This window comes from Montipora capricornis, chromosome 2 (genome assembly GCF_036669925.1).
Source record: "Montipora capricornis isolate CH-2021 chromosome 2, ASM3666992v2, whole genome shotgun sequence".
In the NCBI taxonomy this organism is placed as follows: domain Eukaryota; kingdom Metazoa; phylum Cnidaria; class Anthozoa; order Scleractinia; family Acroporidae; genus Montipora; species Montipora capricornis.
Genome location: NC_090884.1, coordinates 52,824,775 through 52,839,774, shown reverse-complemented (window position 1 = coordinate 52,839,774; position 15,000 = coordinate 52,824,775). Strand labels below are relative to the sequence as shown.

Here is a 15,000-nt window from a genome sequence, read left to right as displayed (position 1 = left end):
ATATAATACCTAGTTTGCAGATTTGTATCAGAGTTCCAAAACACCCAACAGTAGTTGTAATTTTTTTATTCGAAAGTACTGCAACTCAACTTATCCAGTTAACAATAATACAATAATAGAAATTGCACGCCTTGTATGTCCAACAACAATGTAGGTGTCAACTTGTTTTGCAATAATATGGAAAGCACTGCTGTAATTTTTGAACGGCCGTAATTCTAACCGCAATGTATATGATAAAGTTGAATAAAATCAGTGCCATGTGGCTCTCGCACATGAAACTTGTTTTACTTGTAGAATTTTTATTTTGCAAGATACAGCCATGAATTACAAGTCAAATTGATCGTTTAATTTTGTACTTTGCAGACAACATATTTTCTTTGAAAATTAAATTAAATTAAATTGTTCACGACTCAATGGTTACAAAACGAAAAACAAACTGCTCTACTCGCGGGCCGAAATCCGAAATTGCCAACAGCGTCCGATAAGAAAACGTACGCCGGTTTAGTTTTGAGCTCGTTCACTCAATATAGAACATGATAGTTCGAAAATAAATATTAAAGAACACTCAAAGCAAGTGAACACAATACAATGGTCAGGGAAATGGGAAAAAAATGTGTTTTCACTCACCTCCGAACACAAGATCATCAATAGTCGCGCGCGTCATGCAAGTTTGTCTAACGACATCATCACACATTAAAACACGCGCTCTTTCATTGGTCCCCAATAAAATCTCCAGGGAACCTTACATTACACTACGTAGCCTTACATTACACTTTTCACAGCACGATCGAGAATTTTTCTGCTTGCTGCACTGGCCACTTCGCAAGCCTCGCGTCTTCGCTCGGCTTGCTCGTTGGCAATAACGAAATTTCTCGGAAGAACAAATGTCCCAAATTTTTTTCCGCCCCAACAAAAACATAGTACAAACATTTTATCATCCGAAAATGTTTGAAAACGAATATTTGGCAGAAGGTGCAAATTACCGCAACTGTAAACACTTTACGACCACGAAGGCAATTTTGCCACTTTTGACAAACTGTTAAATATTTGAAACAAAAATGTGGCTGTCGCTGAGATAAGGTAAACACTACACAACCCAAAATGAAAGGTTGCAACTTTGCCAAGCCAGGTTAATCTATAACGAGGGTCAAAAATAAGACAGTGGGGCCCACAGGGCTTTGAGGCAAAGTCACGGGTACATAACCCTACCTTTCCGAACAGTGTAATGGTTTTAAATTTCACCAAGTCAAACAAGGCCTATGGGTTTCGTTCTCTCTCGAGAAGACTCAAACAAAGCATTGCCATTATCTTAATAAGGTCAGAATTTTTCTCGATGCCGTGGATTTCAAAATGTGACCTTGGTGATCCTGTGCTCCACTGAAAGAGCCACTGAAATATTGACTTTTCCAAACAAAAGGAGGGAATAAGTAGAATTTTACTTTTTTTAAATTTCATACTTTTTTTCAAAACAATCGCCGCAAAGACTGACGACACAGAGCCAAAGGCAAATAATATACTGTAGACACAGGTGTACAATGCGCTGAGAGTCGGTTGAAGAGAACGAAATTGTCGAGTTTCAGGGGCAAAAAGCGATCCTTGGAAACTTGACAACTTACCTGAGAATGTTTTGATGAATATGCTCCAATATGGCGGGTAGCATCACGATTTTAAAAAACAAAGCAGGCAGGTAATGATGAATAAACAGTGTCCTCTCCATGGGAAAAAACGTGATAAAATGGAAAAAGTATCCTACAACCACTGCCTCTCCAACAAACACGAATTGATTCCAGGAAGCTTGGAAAAAGAACCAAAAATAACTTTATTAGTTTTGTAGAGAGGATCATACTTCGCAAAGCTCAAAGAGATTATTTTACAAAACACAGACCTGAAGTACAGTTTGGATTAACACAAGTGAAAGAAAAGATTCCCACTTTTCATTTCGAGCGAAACGACCGCCATCCTTTTCAGCCTTAACACAGGGCACCTTTTCATAAGTTTTCACTGAACGCGGTTTTTAGTTTAAACCCCCCCCCCCCCCCCCCCTTCTTTTGGCCGAGGCTGCCTAACTGGTCTCGAGATTCGAACCAACCCCGCTACAAGGAAGAAAGCAGAAAGTGTTTTTCCATTGGCCGAGGAACGAGTCAAAGTCCGTTGGTTACCAACCACAAACAAACCAGACGGAAGATGTTTTTCTCAAACTCGACTAGGAGAATGGGGTCTGGTGTGCTGGTAGTTTTTAGGTCAAATGGCTCGTCCAAGGTCCCATGGGCATTGCCGGACCTACACCGCCCATCCACCGTCAGGAGCCAATCACCCGGAGCCTCAATCTCCCATATAAACCCTTGGAGACAACCTTTGCCCATATCTTTTTATTTTTAGACGTTCGAATTCCCGCGAATGCACTATGCCGTCCAATCAGAACAAAGTTTTTGTATTACATCACAAGTAGTCACGCACCAGTGATCGCGTTCGTCTCACAAAATATTCTAAAAACAAAAAGATACGGGCAAAGGTTGACTCAAGGATATAGTCTGGATGGAGGCTCCGGGTGATGGGCCCCTGTCCACCGTTTATGGCCTTTTCAGTTGGGCACATTGCATTAGCATGTTTTGGAGTGGTTACATCTTCAGAAAGAACTGAAATATTTTCGGTTTTCAGTTTTTTCTATTAGTGTTGTTATTGTATTGAATTATGTTGCGATCGCGTGTCTAAAAGTCAGGCCGGCTTAGCATGGCCCTAGCTATGATTGAAAAATACTGTAGTGCTGATTTTGGATAGGTCATCACAAGTAAAGGAAATCCAAGGCGGTAAACGCTTACCTTGGGATAAATCGTGTACTTTTCGTCTCCTCCTTAATAAATAAAACACTAAAAGACCGAAGTAGACAGGAACCGAAAGAGTTGTCGCCCACCAAATGAAGGGATTGCCAATGCAGAACACCTGAGCCTGAAACAACAACGCGGAAATAAATACATTCAGCACAAAAAAGATTTTTCACTGAAGAGATTCGTCGAATTCATGAAATAGACCATATTCGTATTCTCAGTATTGGACTGGAACTAGCTTGCAATGGAGGCTAATGCGAGGGAATATATTAAAAAGTATTTGCAATTGAAAAGATTCGCCAGCATAAGCCTCCATTGCAAGCTAGTTCCAGTCCAATACTGAGAATACGAATATGGTATATTGCGTGGGCGAGTGATCGAGGAACTGTAATTGTAATCTGGAGTTTAAGGGCTCATGTTCTGTCCTAACCACAAGCTGAAGTTGTCCTGGGCAAAACCTGGTTCGACGTCTAGGCTGCGATCGTGAAACCAAACATTTGATTGCATCCGACGAGTTCAACCCTCCTGGAGTGATCGCTATGTAAATTCTCTTCACAATTTCAATGTAATGTCAGTATTGAGAAGGAAGATTATTATCAGAATAAGTGGTGAGATCTTGATATAACACCAAATTCTCACGACTACCCAAGAAAGAACTCTGCGGTACTAGTTGGGAGAATGAACATTTCGAATGTGGGACTGAAAGGATGAAAATAGGGAGGTTTCGAGTGTTAACCCGTAGTCAGAGCGGATCGATCCATGCAGTTTTTGTAGCATGTCGCAACGCAGACGCAACGTTACAAAAATGTTGCGTCTCTATAGCAACGTTTTGTAGTAATAGCCAATAAAACTACTTCTTCGACATCATCCGGAGCAAGTCAAAATCCGAGAAACGAGAGAACGTACCGCATCAATAGGCCATTTCCGAGTTCATGTCTACCTCCTCTTCAAAGCGAGTCTAAGTGCGAAGGTTTTGTGATGGTAATTAGTTCTACTTTACATACGAATGACTACTAATTTTCATAACAAAAACTTCGCACTTAGCCTCGCTTTGAAGAGGAGCCAGGCAAGAACTCGGAAATGGCCTATTTTGAGAGATGAATTGCCACGAATGGCGCACGCAACTGCCTTAGAATGTAAACTGGCGGTAACTCACATTCGTGTCTCTTGCAATCCAAAACGCAACTCCTCGTCTCATTAGAGGCCACCAAGAAGGACGAGAACCAAATGTGTGTTCATTGGCAAGTTCCTTTTTAGATTCCAACATCTTTAGCTGAAGGAAAACAATAGAAATGGCAACATAAGCGAAGGATCGACGTTAATTGAGAGCCACCGAAATGACGAAGGCGAAAATACAAGTTGTGTTTTTTAGCCATTGTGACAAGTACCTGCAACTCCCAGAATTTGGATAGGAAAGGCATGGGCTTTGAAGCTCGTTCCACAAATTCTGTTTTCTTCGCTTCGGCTTCATCTTTTTGATCTTGCCCCTCAGCTGTTATAATAACGTTAAGATGGATTAGTATAATTACATAGGGGATTATTGAAAATTCTCTCACTCACCCAAGGTGTTTTTTTTCCAAAATGGCCGAAGGTCGTGTTCTCGAGATGACAGGAAGAAATTAATTATTTTAAAGAAAATGCATATTTTTCAAATATTCATGTATGTAATTGTTGCCGTCGTGGTTGCCAAGGCTTCCTCTTAAATGACATTTGACTAGCTCCCAGATGACTTAATAGCGAAGTGGTAGACACGTCTACAGCACGATCTCTGGCTTCTTTCAGTTCAAGTCCCATTCAAGTCTGAATTTTTTCAGGCTTCTTTTCACTTGCACAAGTCACAAAATTGACGAATATGTTTCCATTCATTTTATTATCATCATCATCATCATCATCATCATCATCATCATCATCATCATCATTATTATTATTATTATTATTATTATTATTATTATTATTAGCTCAACCATCCACACATTTTGATGGATTTACCAACTCAGTTGATATTTGTTGATTATTCCATGGGCGAACGTTGGATATGAGATGGTAAATAGAAAGCTGACGTTTCGTCAGACCTGCTCGTTGGGCCCTATAGCTAACAAGACTAAATTCACTGAAGTAAAAGCGTTCGTAAATCCCGTGGGGAGTGAAGGGGCCGATTTGAAAAATAACCTTTGCTCAGCACTGTTTTTTCGGAGTTCCAGGGAAATGCCGCTGATCATCGTGTGTTGGCTAGAATGATTTAGATGCTTCCTTGTCCAACAGTCGTCAATGTTCACGAAAGTGGTCTTGTAGTCTCCTACACGTTTCACCAATGGCATATATTTTTTCATGGTGTGCATGTTATTGAACAGATAATATTTGCCGAGGTGCATATAAATCGGTCAATGATTTTAACAGATTTCTTCGGTCCTGGTATTTTGTCAATGGTGTTGGACAGTACGTAAAATAGGAACACAAACTTACGATAACTTATGTTTTGCTGGTGTTCCTCAACATTCCAGATGGTGTTTGTCTGTTTGATGGATTTGTCTGTACACACTTCAAGCTGATGAAAGCCCCAGTCAGGCAGAGTCATTCCAGAGATCTGTGGCAGTGCAGAAAATGCAGTTAAATGTAACTTAACGGAGTTAACAACAGGAACGCTTATGTGCCAGTGGTGACCAGAGGTGTTGTCAGGTCAGTGCATGCGTTTTGTTCCCCGCGCTGAGTATTGCACGGCGTAACCGTAGCTGTAGTTTTGTAGCGGAAATGCGTTTGTGGAGCGTTTTTAGCAGTTATCTCCTTTTTCTTCCACATTGTGCTGGGTGCTTGTCTCCCGTGATGCGGGGGAAGGGGAGGGGGGGGGGAGGGGAGAGAGGATGGGAGAGGGGAGCGAAGGGGGATGGGAGAGGGGAGCGGAGGGGAGGGGAGGGGTGCTTGAACAAATCACTTGGAAACAAATATCAAAGGACTGTTAATGTCGGGGAAATTTTCAATAGACCTTATTCCAAAATGGCCGTCATTTAAATATTCTTTTGTTTTTATTCAAATTAGCCCTTGATGCCTCGTTCTTGAGCTGAAAATTCAACAGAATATTTTGCCTTGAACGAGGCATCAAGGTCTAATTTAAATAAAACAAAAGAATATCTAAATGGCGGCCATTTTGGAATAAGGTGTATGCTGTGTTCGGGTAGACGTTATCTTGTTTTTAAAAGTGCAAATGAGTTTTTAATTGCTCCTTTTACACAATATTCCGGCTACAGAACCAACTAATGTCAACTTTAAATTAACCAATATATATGATCAGCATACCTTCACGGCCTGTGATGTATTTACATGAATCAACCGAACTTGAGAATGAATTGTCTTCCAGATATTGTTCTCATCTGGGTTTATAATATCCTGTATAGAAATAGAAAACAGCAACTCAGACTATGTTCTTGAAATATGAACTTCACTCTGTGGATCAGACAAGACAACTGCAGTTTCCTCTGCCCAAAATATCAAACATCATCACCTTCAATCCTTTATGCCGTGGTTGCTACTGTACCGAGGTTGCTACTGTACAGGTACCGAGATGAAGGCTCGAAATGGAGCATTTTTGCAATTGTACCGAAAGAGATGTTATATGATAACCCCGGTGGATGAATAAAGAGATTTAGTTTTCTTCATTTCCACCGGGGTTAAAGGGCTATGGCACGTTCTTTTTGAGCGTTCCGGGGAAATCCTTAGTTAATCAAGAGTTTAAAACTCGCAAATGGTAATGCCCAATTCCTATACTGATACAATTATCGTTACAAGATGGTTCTGAGCAAAACGACCCTTATCCAGGCGATTTGCCATAAACTTGAAAAAATGTCAGGCCGACTTTTTCCAAGATTACCCAAATGTAATCCGTTTCAATCTTGTCCATTTGTGTCCACCCATACTTCTCTTTCCTTTTGCTCCATTTATTTTATGTTGTTCAACAGATTTAAGTCGTTACTGCAATGTTTTCCATTCTAGTTTTTGCGCATCTTGGGTGTCACGAAATTACATCATTTTGCGTGACATAGCCTCTTTAACATATAAAAATAAAAACATTCATCTCCAAGTGTTGACGTCCTCCATAAAACCTCAAATTTGACTATTTCACGTTATTGTTTTGCTGATGACAGCAAAGCAATGGACAAAAATGACAAACGCACGAGCAGAGCGTGCAAAGGTATTGTTTTTGGCGACTAAGGGGCTGTTTACATCGAGGTAGGAAGATCCTAGAAGGCGGATCATCCTAGCGCCATATGTTTTCTGTATTTAGTTTACACACAAGACGTCGTACTTGGCCCTAGTGCTAGGATCTTCCTAGCTGTGAGTAGGAAGATCCTAGCACCATGTAAACTACCTTCGCTCGGACGTTCCTGGTATTAGGGACAAATAAACAAACATGGCGGCGGCCGGGTGTTCACGGTATTCAGCTGCCAAAGGTCGACAATTTCGTCTCGCGTTGCCACAGGACGATTCTAATGATTCTGATGACCGCCGACAATATTCAGGACGAGTTTTGTTTCAAAGATACACCGCCCAAACGAGAGACAGTGGAAAGTAACGAGTAATCGATCGACAGCTATGTCGAAAACGCTGCGAGTCAAATACATCCGAATGAGTTGAGAGATGCCACGAGGAAGATGAAAAGGAAGTTATTACAGCTAGAAAGGAGAGTAGGAGGACCCAAATTACATGTTTGTTGTTCTCGCCCGCCAACTTGCTTTCATTCTCCACTTCCACCTAGACAGAAATTTCTGCATGTAAACCAAACGAAAGGTTGTTTCGCCTTCTAGGATCTTCCTAGTGCTAGAATCTTCCTACCTTCATGTAAACAGAAACAAATCCCTTGTGACGTTTTCGTTGCCGTCGCCTTTGTTGTTCCTAAAGCTCTCTATTTATTCGATTAAGCCCCCTCCATGAAGATAGGAAAATCTTATGTCGTTAATGACGGATTTCGTATGACAAGAAATAAAGAATATTTGAAGAATTTGCAAATGATCAGATCCTGGAAAAAAAGTTCTGAGTCTTGGAACGAATTTTTGAGGATGTTCTCGAAGTACTCATCACAAACAATAGGTACCTTTAGATCGGAGGCCAAGGACAACCACAAGTACGAGTTTTCCGTACTGAGCATGCGCATATGGTTTGGAGGCCGGTGAGCGAGGCCGGCATTTTTCGAAGTGCGCATACTCAGAACGGAAAATTCGTACTCGTAGTCGTCCTCGTCTTCCGATCTAAAGGTCGTTAATTTATTAATCTTGGCAACGAAAACAAGTTGATGCATTTAATACTTTAATCATTTTGATGACATCTGGGAGGCTTACCACTTTCCACAAGTTTTGGGCAGCCATAGAGATGTTGTAGTCAATGTAGCAAGACACTTCCTGATTGGCAGGGTTCAGGGGAGCCGCAACATCATGGCTTAAAAACGGAAAATGAAATGATATCAAACAAAACTTGTGACAAAAAGATATGTTAGGGAATTTACGCAAGGGCAACGGCCGTGTTTTCACGACAGCCGTTGTCTCGCTTAACTTTCCTGAAAGTGATTTGTTTGCAGACTTCGTTAAGCGACTTTAAAATGATACGCGTTTTCACGGGTAAGATTAAATGAGGACAGAGAGAGCACACGCCAATGCAATAATAGGGAGCTTACGAAACGAGGACGACGACGGCTACGAGGACTTCATTTAAAAATACGAGTTCGCGTTATTCATATCGCTACGAAACTATTTCATGTCGTTTCGCGTTAAAAATGTGTAGTAACTGTCGAGGAATTAAACTGCTTTTAGTGGGTTGGAAGCGTAGAGAGAGAACTGAAAATTGCTCGTCAAGTGCTAACGTCCTCCACAGAACCTTGAATTTGGTCATTTCACGTCGTCATTTAGGAGATGACGGCAGAGAAATGTACCCAAAATGTAAAACGCACGTGCAGAGCGTGCGGAGCCATTGTTTTTGCTCACTAAACCTATGGTTTTGTAGCGTCGTCGTTGCCGTCGGCGTCGTCGTTTCGTAAGCTCCCTAATAAAATATAGCACGCCTGTTGTATTTCCGATTTGAATAACTGGAAGCGACTCCTCATTGGCCAACTCGCTTAAGCTACCTCGTTTGGTGGTTTAAATGTAATGAGAATTCTATTGAAATTTGCCGACTTGCTTAACTTTAAGCGAGTTGGGAAAGGAACTGCGTTCACGGAAGTTTCGGTTGTCACTCGCTAAGCGACCTGAAAAACCTCTCGTGAAAACACGGCCGACGTCAAATGACCAAATTTGAGGTTATTTGGAGGACGCGAGCATATGAAGATGAATTTTCAAATTTTCTCTCCGAACATCCACACCATCCACTTTCCATGCCGAAGTACTTTGAGTAAATTAGGGAGCTTAAGATTTTACGACGGCGACGGCAACAGCAATGGCTCAAAACAATGATATCCTTGGTTACAAGAGCATGAATTATCGTCGATGAAATGATAATTATATGAAATGGATCATATATGAACTGCGGATAAGAAATCAGCTTCACTTGATAAATTATCATGCTGCACGTGCAGCACGGATTTTAGGACGAATTCTTGCGGTACTCTGCATAAGGACGACGTGAAATTACCAAATTTGAGGTTTTGATGACAACGTGAGCATGCACCAGAGAATTTTCTGTTCTCTATTTTCACTTTGTAATTGCTCGTACCAATTTATTTTTAGGATACTTGGCCCAAATTGTAAGAAGTGAAGGTGATAAAATAACCGGGAAAGAATTATGATAAAGCAAAGTGATATTTTGAGGTGACGTTTTCCTTGAAGTCGCCGTCGTAGATCTTAAGGTCCCTATTCGCAAAATTAAAAAAATAATATTTTTAGACAACGTTCTCGCAGCCATCATCGTCGTCGTCCTTGCGTAAGCTCTCTATTGTAAGTTACCGGGCCGTCGTGATTTAAAAAGAGATAACTAGTCGTCCACAGTTCTTAAATGTGGCAATAGTGTTTTACAATAAAATACCACACAAATAACAGTGAATCATATATGTTGCAGCTTTTTTTTTTCTGAAGCGCTTACCTGTTTAAGGCTCTACCAGTCACCCCATGGACAATCTGAATGATATCTCCATTGTGTACAGGTCTTGGTGGATAATCAATTGTAAGGGATTCTCTGAAAGTAAGGGGTATTTTTTCTCTCAGAAAACACAAGCAAGACAGAACCAAGGAGAAAAAAACAAATGCTTGATGTGAAAGTCTTTTCCACCAATTTTAAGTAGCTTCCGGGGCCTTTAGAACAAATCTTTAAAATAAGAAGTTTGCAGAAGCTAAAATTCCAACAATCACACACTCAATGCTGCAGTCTTTTAAGTTCGTTACCATATAAATAAATGAATTACTTAATTTATAGTTAATTAATTCACATGTTGTTGGCTTGTGGCCCCAGATGTATTTTTTCAGTCCTCGGTCGTTGCCTTCATTTCACGTATCATTGTCTCGGATACTGGAAAAAAAATTCCTCTGGCACCAAGGGTACTTTAAAACCAGATTCTGCCTTCCCCCAGTGATACGTATGTCTAGAAATGCCCCTAATTAAATAAGGTGTCTGAGGGCATGCCAAATGCCTCATTTCAAAAGCAAAATTAATGATTGCATTTAGATGACTTCATGTTGTCATTGTCAAAATGAATTTTAGTTTTAGGTTTCAAAGAATCTGTCTTAATTATTTTCGATTTAGGGAAAAATACAGCCAGCTCTTCTGAGTGAACTGGCCAACACTCTTTGTGAAAACACTGGATTACCTGTTTGGATCTTTGATGATCCACCAGTTATTAACATCCTTAAAGCCATAACATGTGACCTGTTGCTGTGCTGAGCTGCCTCGCCCATCAGGATACTTGACAGGATACGTGTGTTCGTGAGAATGCAGCCAACACTGCTTCCCAAATGTGTTCCTTAGTGTGACTTGTGATCCATAAGCCACCTCTAAAATGAGACAAATTTGGCAGCTGAAATTCTTGTGGCTGAGAAATTACTGGGACACTACCAAGTGAGTATACTCAATTAAAAACTGAAGGGACATAAAGATATTGTTAAAATACTGTACAGTCGTGTAGTATTTTCAAACAGATCTGCTGAAATAAAAACTTACTCTCTGCTTGTCCATGGGTAATTTTAGCCAATCCTCCCTGGAAAAAGTAACAGTAGAGGTAAATCATGTTTAGATTACACACTTTCTTAACATTATTAAAAAAACTACACTTACATTGTAAATGTGTATTTAACTGATATTACTTTAAACATACAGGTCATTAATCTGTAATCACATATATGGCAGTGGTGGCGCTTCCAAAGAGAGATACAGTGTCCATGACCATTCCCTGCCAGCAGAGGTCTCTCTTCTTTTGTGTTCTCTGGGCTGACAAGTGCACTGAGGAAAAAAGACCTCAGACATGGGTTGAAACTCGACGTGTTGAGCATGTTCATGTTGGAATGCGTGGGACATGGCGGGCTCAAGTCATAGTCAGCAAACATACCATGGGGCATGTTGTTTGAAGAGTGCGAGAAAACTTGCTGGCCTTTAGTTATTAGTTTATAGATATTCATCAATAATCCATCCTCTTGTAATCTGTATGGTTAATTTGTTAAACTAAGTGTTCTTGTGTAAACTCACTGTCTTTTAATAGGTGCAGTGCTGGAAATAACAGTCAGTCATCGGACATTGTCCGACCAAATTTTGAAAATATCCAGCCAATTTCACATTATGATCAGACACGATGACCGAACATCTCACCAGCACATCTTGAGTTATTTTCTTCAAGGTTTTGACGGTCAATAAATTATGTCCGGTACAATTTGTCAAATGTCCGACCAAAAGGAAGATTTGAAAGGACATATGTCCTGTGAATAAAGAAAAATTATTTCCAGCACTGAGGTGTGTTCTTGTATTTGTCTTGCCCGGCCCTGATTAGCTTTTTCTAGCTATTTGCGGGGTAAGCCATCCACTAACTATTATATTTTAGTAAAATCCAACTAGTGGTCTATTATCAATGCTGCGTTCTGATTGGTTGAGCTACTAGTAGGCTATTTGTTATAGCCCACTAGTAGCGAAAAGCGCCCGCTTTGAAAACCAAAACAACAATTAAAGTCCAGCTTTAACTAGCGAAAGATGTTTTGTCTCGATATTTTTTTGACCAAGTAGTTGGATTTTACTAAAACAATTATTCCTCTTGCCCTCATGGCCTCTGAGTCAATAGCCCATTCGGCCTTCGGCCTCATGGGCTATTGACTCAGAGCCCATTCGGGCTCGAGGAATAATTGTTAAATATTTAGCTAAATAAAGTTTTTGTTGTAGAGTGTCATCGGCAGAGGTCTCATTTACTGCACTCATCGGTCCAGCAGACACAAAAAAAAAGAGACCACCGCTAGCAGGGAACCACGACTTTTATTCGATGAATCAAACCTCTACACAACTACACTAAATTTTTATAATTGAGAGAAACAGAGAGAATAAGAAAAAACACAGTAAATGACTATTTCTGGAATTTTCAGAATTTTTCTTTAAATTCCCACAGATGTTTTAGAAATGAAAATAAAAACAATGTCCTGTTGTTTTTTTTTTTGGCTGTTTTGCGGCTGATATTTGATAATTATCATATACAAAAAACTCTGTTTCCTCTAGGCGGTGCCATTTGTTAAATGAGAAACAAAGAAATATTTGCGTCTTTAAATAATCAAATTAGTGAAGTCAGATGCTTACCTGTGTCTTGTTCGATACACAGGTGATACAAATTTATTTATATCTATCAAAATCTTCTTGACACTGCAAATTACTTGTTTACAGATAAATTATATAATAATAAAATCTCACAGGTTTCTCTGCATTGTAATAAGTGGACACGACACCTCTACTGACTCTGCCTCTACTAAACCCAACTGGGATTACAAAGAAGAAATAAGAGACCCGTAACAATATTATTTCTGCTTGTTGCTGACTGGTTATGCTGTAGCATAATACCTCAAGACTTGCTTGGAAAGCACTGGACATCATGTCATCATGAGGCCCACTCTTGTGTAAAATTGTCAACATCACAAAAAACTGAAGTAAATACAGTATGCCAGGAAAAATGACAAGACAGATCCCCCTGCCAACAACGTGCTTGGTTAGCTCTCTCTGCAATAATGAAATTTGAATCAGTGCATTAGAAATCATACTTTTTTCAAGCATTACTGCAAGAAAGACAAAGACAATAAAGTGATCAAGAAAAACAACCAAAGGAAACAGAAAGCAAAAATTCAACTTTGTAGATTTCAAGGTGGGTGGGTAGGCTAGGAGTCGGTAAAAGCTGAGGCTTGCATTCCAGACCACGTTCATTCAGCCCTCCAATAATTTGTTCCATGTTCCATGTGGGACAAGCATTTTAAAGCAATCGCACAGACAGTTCATGGTATGATGTCATCATGAGAAATGATGTATGAATGGAAATTAGTTTGATATTTTTCATAATGGTTTTGCACAAAGTTAACATTCATTTTGAAACAGAGGCAAGCAACAACTCAGAAATGGGCTCTTAGTCTTCTTTTGATTCTTTCTGCTAAAGGAATGACAAGCAAAAGGTTACAGTTGTACATAAATGGTTATTGCATAATTACTGGACATACCGATGGAAGTGAGTGATCCCCAATGAGTTTCCACAGATCGCGGCCAGTTAAAAATCCAATAGTAAAGAATGTAAAGATTCCAGTGTATTTGGTGCTACAAAAAGTAGAAATCATACCATGGAATATAGGAAATCAATTTGGGCAGTTTGGGAGTCAATAGAACAGACTTGATTATTTTATTTAACCAATTTTTTGAAATTCCAGTTCTCTAGCTTAGTTTAAACAATACAAATCAAAATAATGTAATCTCTTTACTTTCTTCATAAATGAAGAATTCAGCATTTCTTATTCACCTATTTAGTTGAATTCAATATGTCACATTAGTTGTAAACAAGTTTGCAAATCTCACTACATTCTGTTGATTTCTTGTTTTCCTACAGCACTAATAGTTGGTTTGCCTCTAGATACTGTATTTAAAATCCCTTTTAAAGTACACAATTACATAGCTTATACAATTCTTTGAGAATTTAATTATTTTACCTGTAAGCACCCAAGACAGCAATGCCAGTTAATGCTAGCCAGATCCACCATTTTTGGGTAAATGGTCTATGGAGAATAAAAGAGAATTTAATACAGCTTATATTCTTGCTTGTGAAAGACAGGTACACTGTAATTGCAAAACTGTCGATTGATAAAAAACCTTGGACTTATCAGTAGCAATGAGAGATGATTGAGAACTAACGTACACATACCTTTTGGATTCTTTACGAAATTTAAGATAACAGAGTAATGATGCTGTCGTAAAAAACACCAGAAGGCCATCCAACATGATAAGTCTACCGTGCACTATAAACATGTTATCTATAATAAAAAGGAGCAAAACAGAGAACCAGCTGTTAGAAAATCATTCTTCAAGTGAAGCTATGATCCTCGCAGTTATGAAAATTGTTAAAATTGCGAGATAACTGCAAGGATCATAGCTTCACTTGATTTCCTATCTGCAGTTCAATATATGATTCATTTCATATATCATTTCGTTCATTAAATTCATTCTTACAAGTCATCAAAGTTCTTTAGTTTGTATGACCAACTGGGGTGAATCTGAGGAATAATGCTTTAAATGTTCTATTTTACGAAGGCGGGTGCTATGGGAACTAACTTTAACCCTAACCCTCACCCGGATCCTCCACTTACCAACAAACTCTGAACTGAAAAGGCTCTCCAAATTCTTAATCTTTCTTCCCTAAGTTGTTAAATTTAATATAACGTACATTTTGTGCTTGAAATACCCTGCTTAGCTGAGGTTCCCTTGATTTCCGTCCTTTGCAAGAAGGAAGGGATACTTCTGTATGGAACTCCCCTATGTTCTGTGTCACATCTTCCGCAATTGGGCAGGTGTTAAAATTCAAACTGGTTATAGCAGGTTTTAAACTGGTTAAGAGTTAAATTAGATGTCCAAAGTTCTGGACGATAACGAGGAGATGCATGCTTTCCTTCTAACTGAAGAGGAAATCAAGGAAAGTTCTGCCAAGCAGGGTTTGAAAAGACTTGGGCTTGAAAAGACTACTAATAACAGATTTACGCAAAGGAAATATCTT

At 39.5% G+C, this 15,000-nt stretch overlaps 1 protein-coding gene across 1 annotated transcript in view; it reads right to left on the bottom strand.

Annotated features, from left to right (window-relative positions):
- Window positions 1-15,000, bottom strand: part of LOC138026862 (protein O-mannosyl-transferase 1-like) — a 27,262-nt gene that overhangs the window by 1,999 nt on the left and 10,263 nt on the right. Inside the window, exons 7-20 of the mRNA XM_068874320.1 lie at window positions 14,155-14,263; window positions 13,943-14,008; window positions 13,463-13,556; window positions 12,819-12,974; window positions 10,953-10,989; window positions 10,603-10,786; window positions 9,882-9,974; window positions 8,153-8,249; window positions 6,117-6,206; window positions 5,289-5,409; window positions 4,214-4,317; window positions 3,982-4,098; window positions 2,820-2,946; window positions 1,617-1,794 (exon numbers count right to left, since the gene is read on the bottom strand). Of these exons, the coding sequence (XP_068730421.1) occupies window positions 1,617-1,794; window positions 2,820-2,946; window positions 3,982-4,098; window positions 4,214-4,317; window positions 5,289-5,409; window positions 6,117-6,206; window positions 8,153-8,249; window positions 9,882-9,974; window positions 10,603-10,786; window positions 10,953-10,989; window positions 12,819-12,974; window positions 13,463-13,556; window positions 13,943-14,008; window positions 14,155-14,263 (1,573 nt within the window). The remainder of the gene's footprint in view (window positions 1-1,616; window positions 1,795-2,819; window positions 2,947-3,981; window positions 4,099-4,213; window positions 4,318-5,288; window positions 5,410-6,116; window positions 6,207-8,152; window positions 8,250-9,881; window positions 9,975-10,602; window positions 10,787-10,952; window positions 10,990-12,818; window positions 12,975-13,462; window positions 13,557-13,942; window positions 14,009-14,154; window positions 14,264-15,000) is intronic.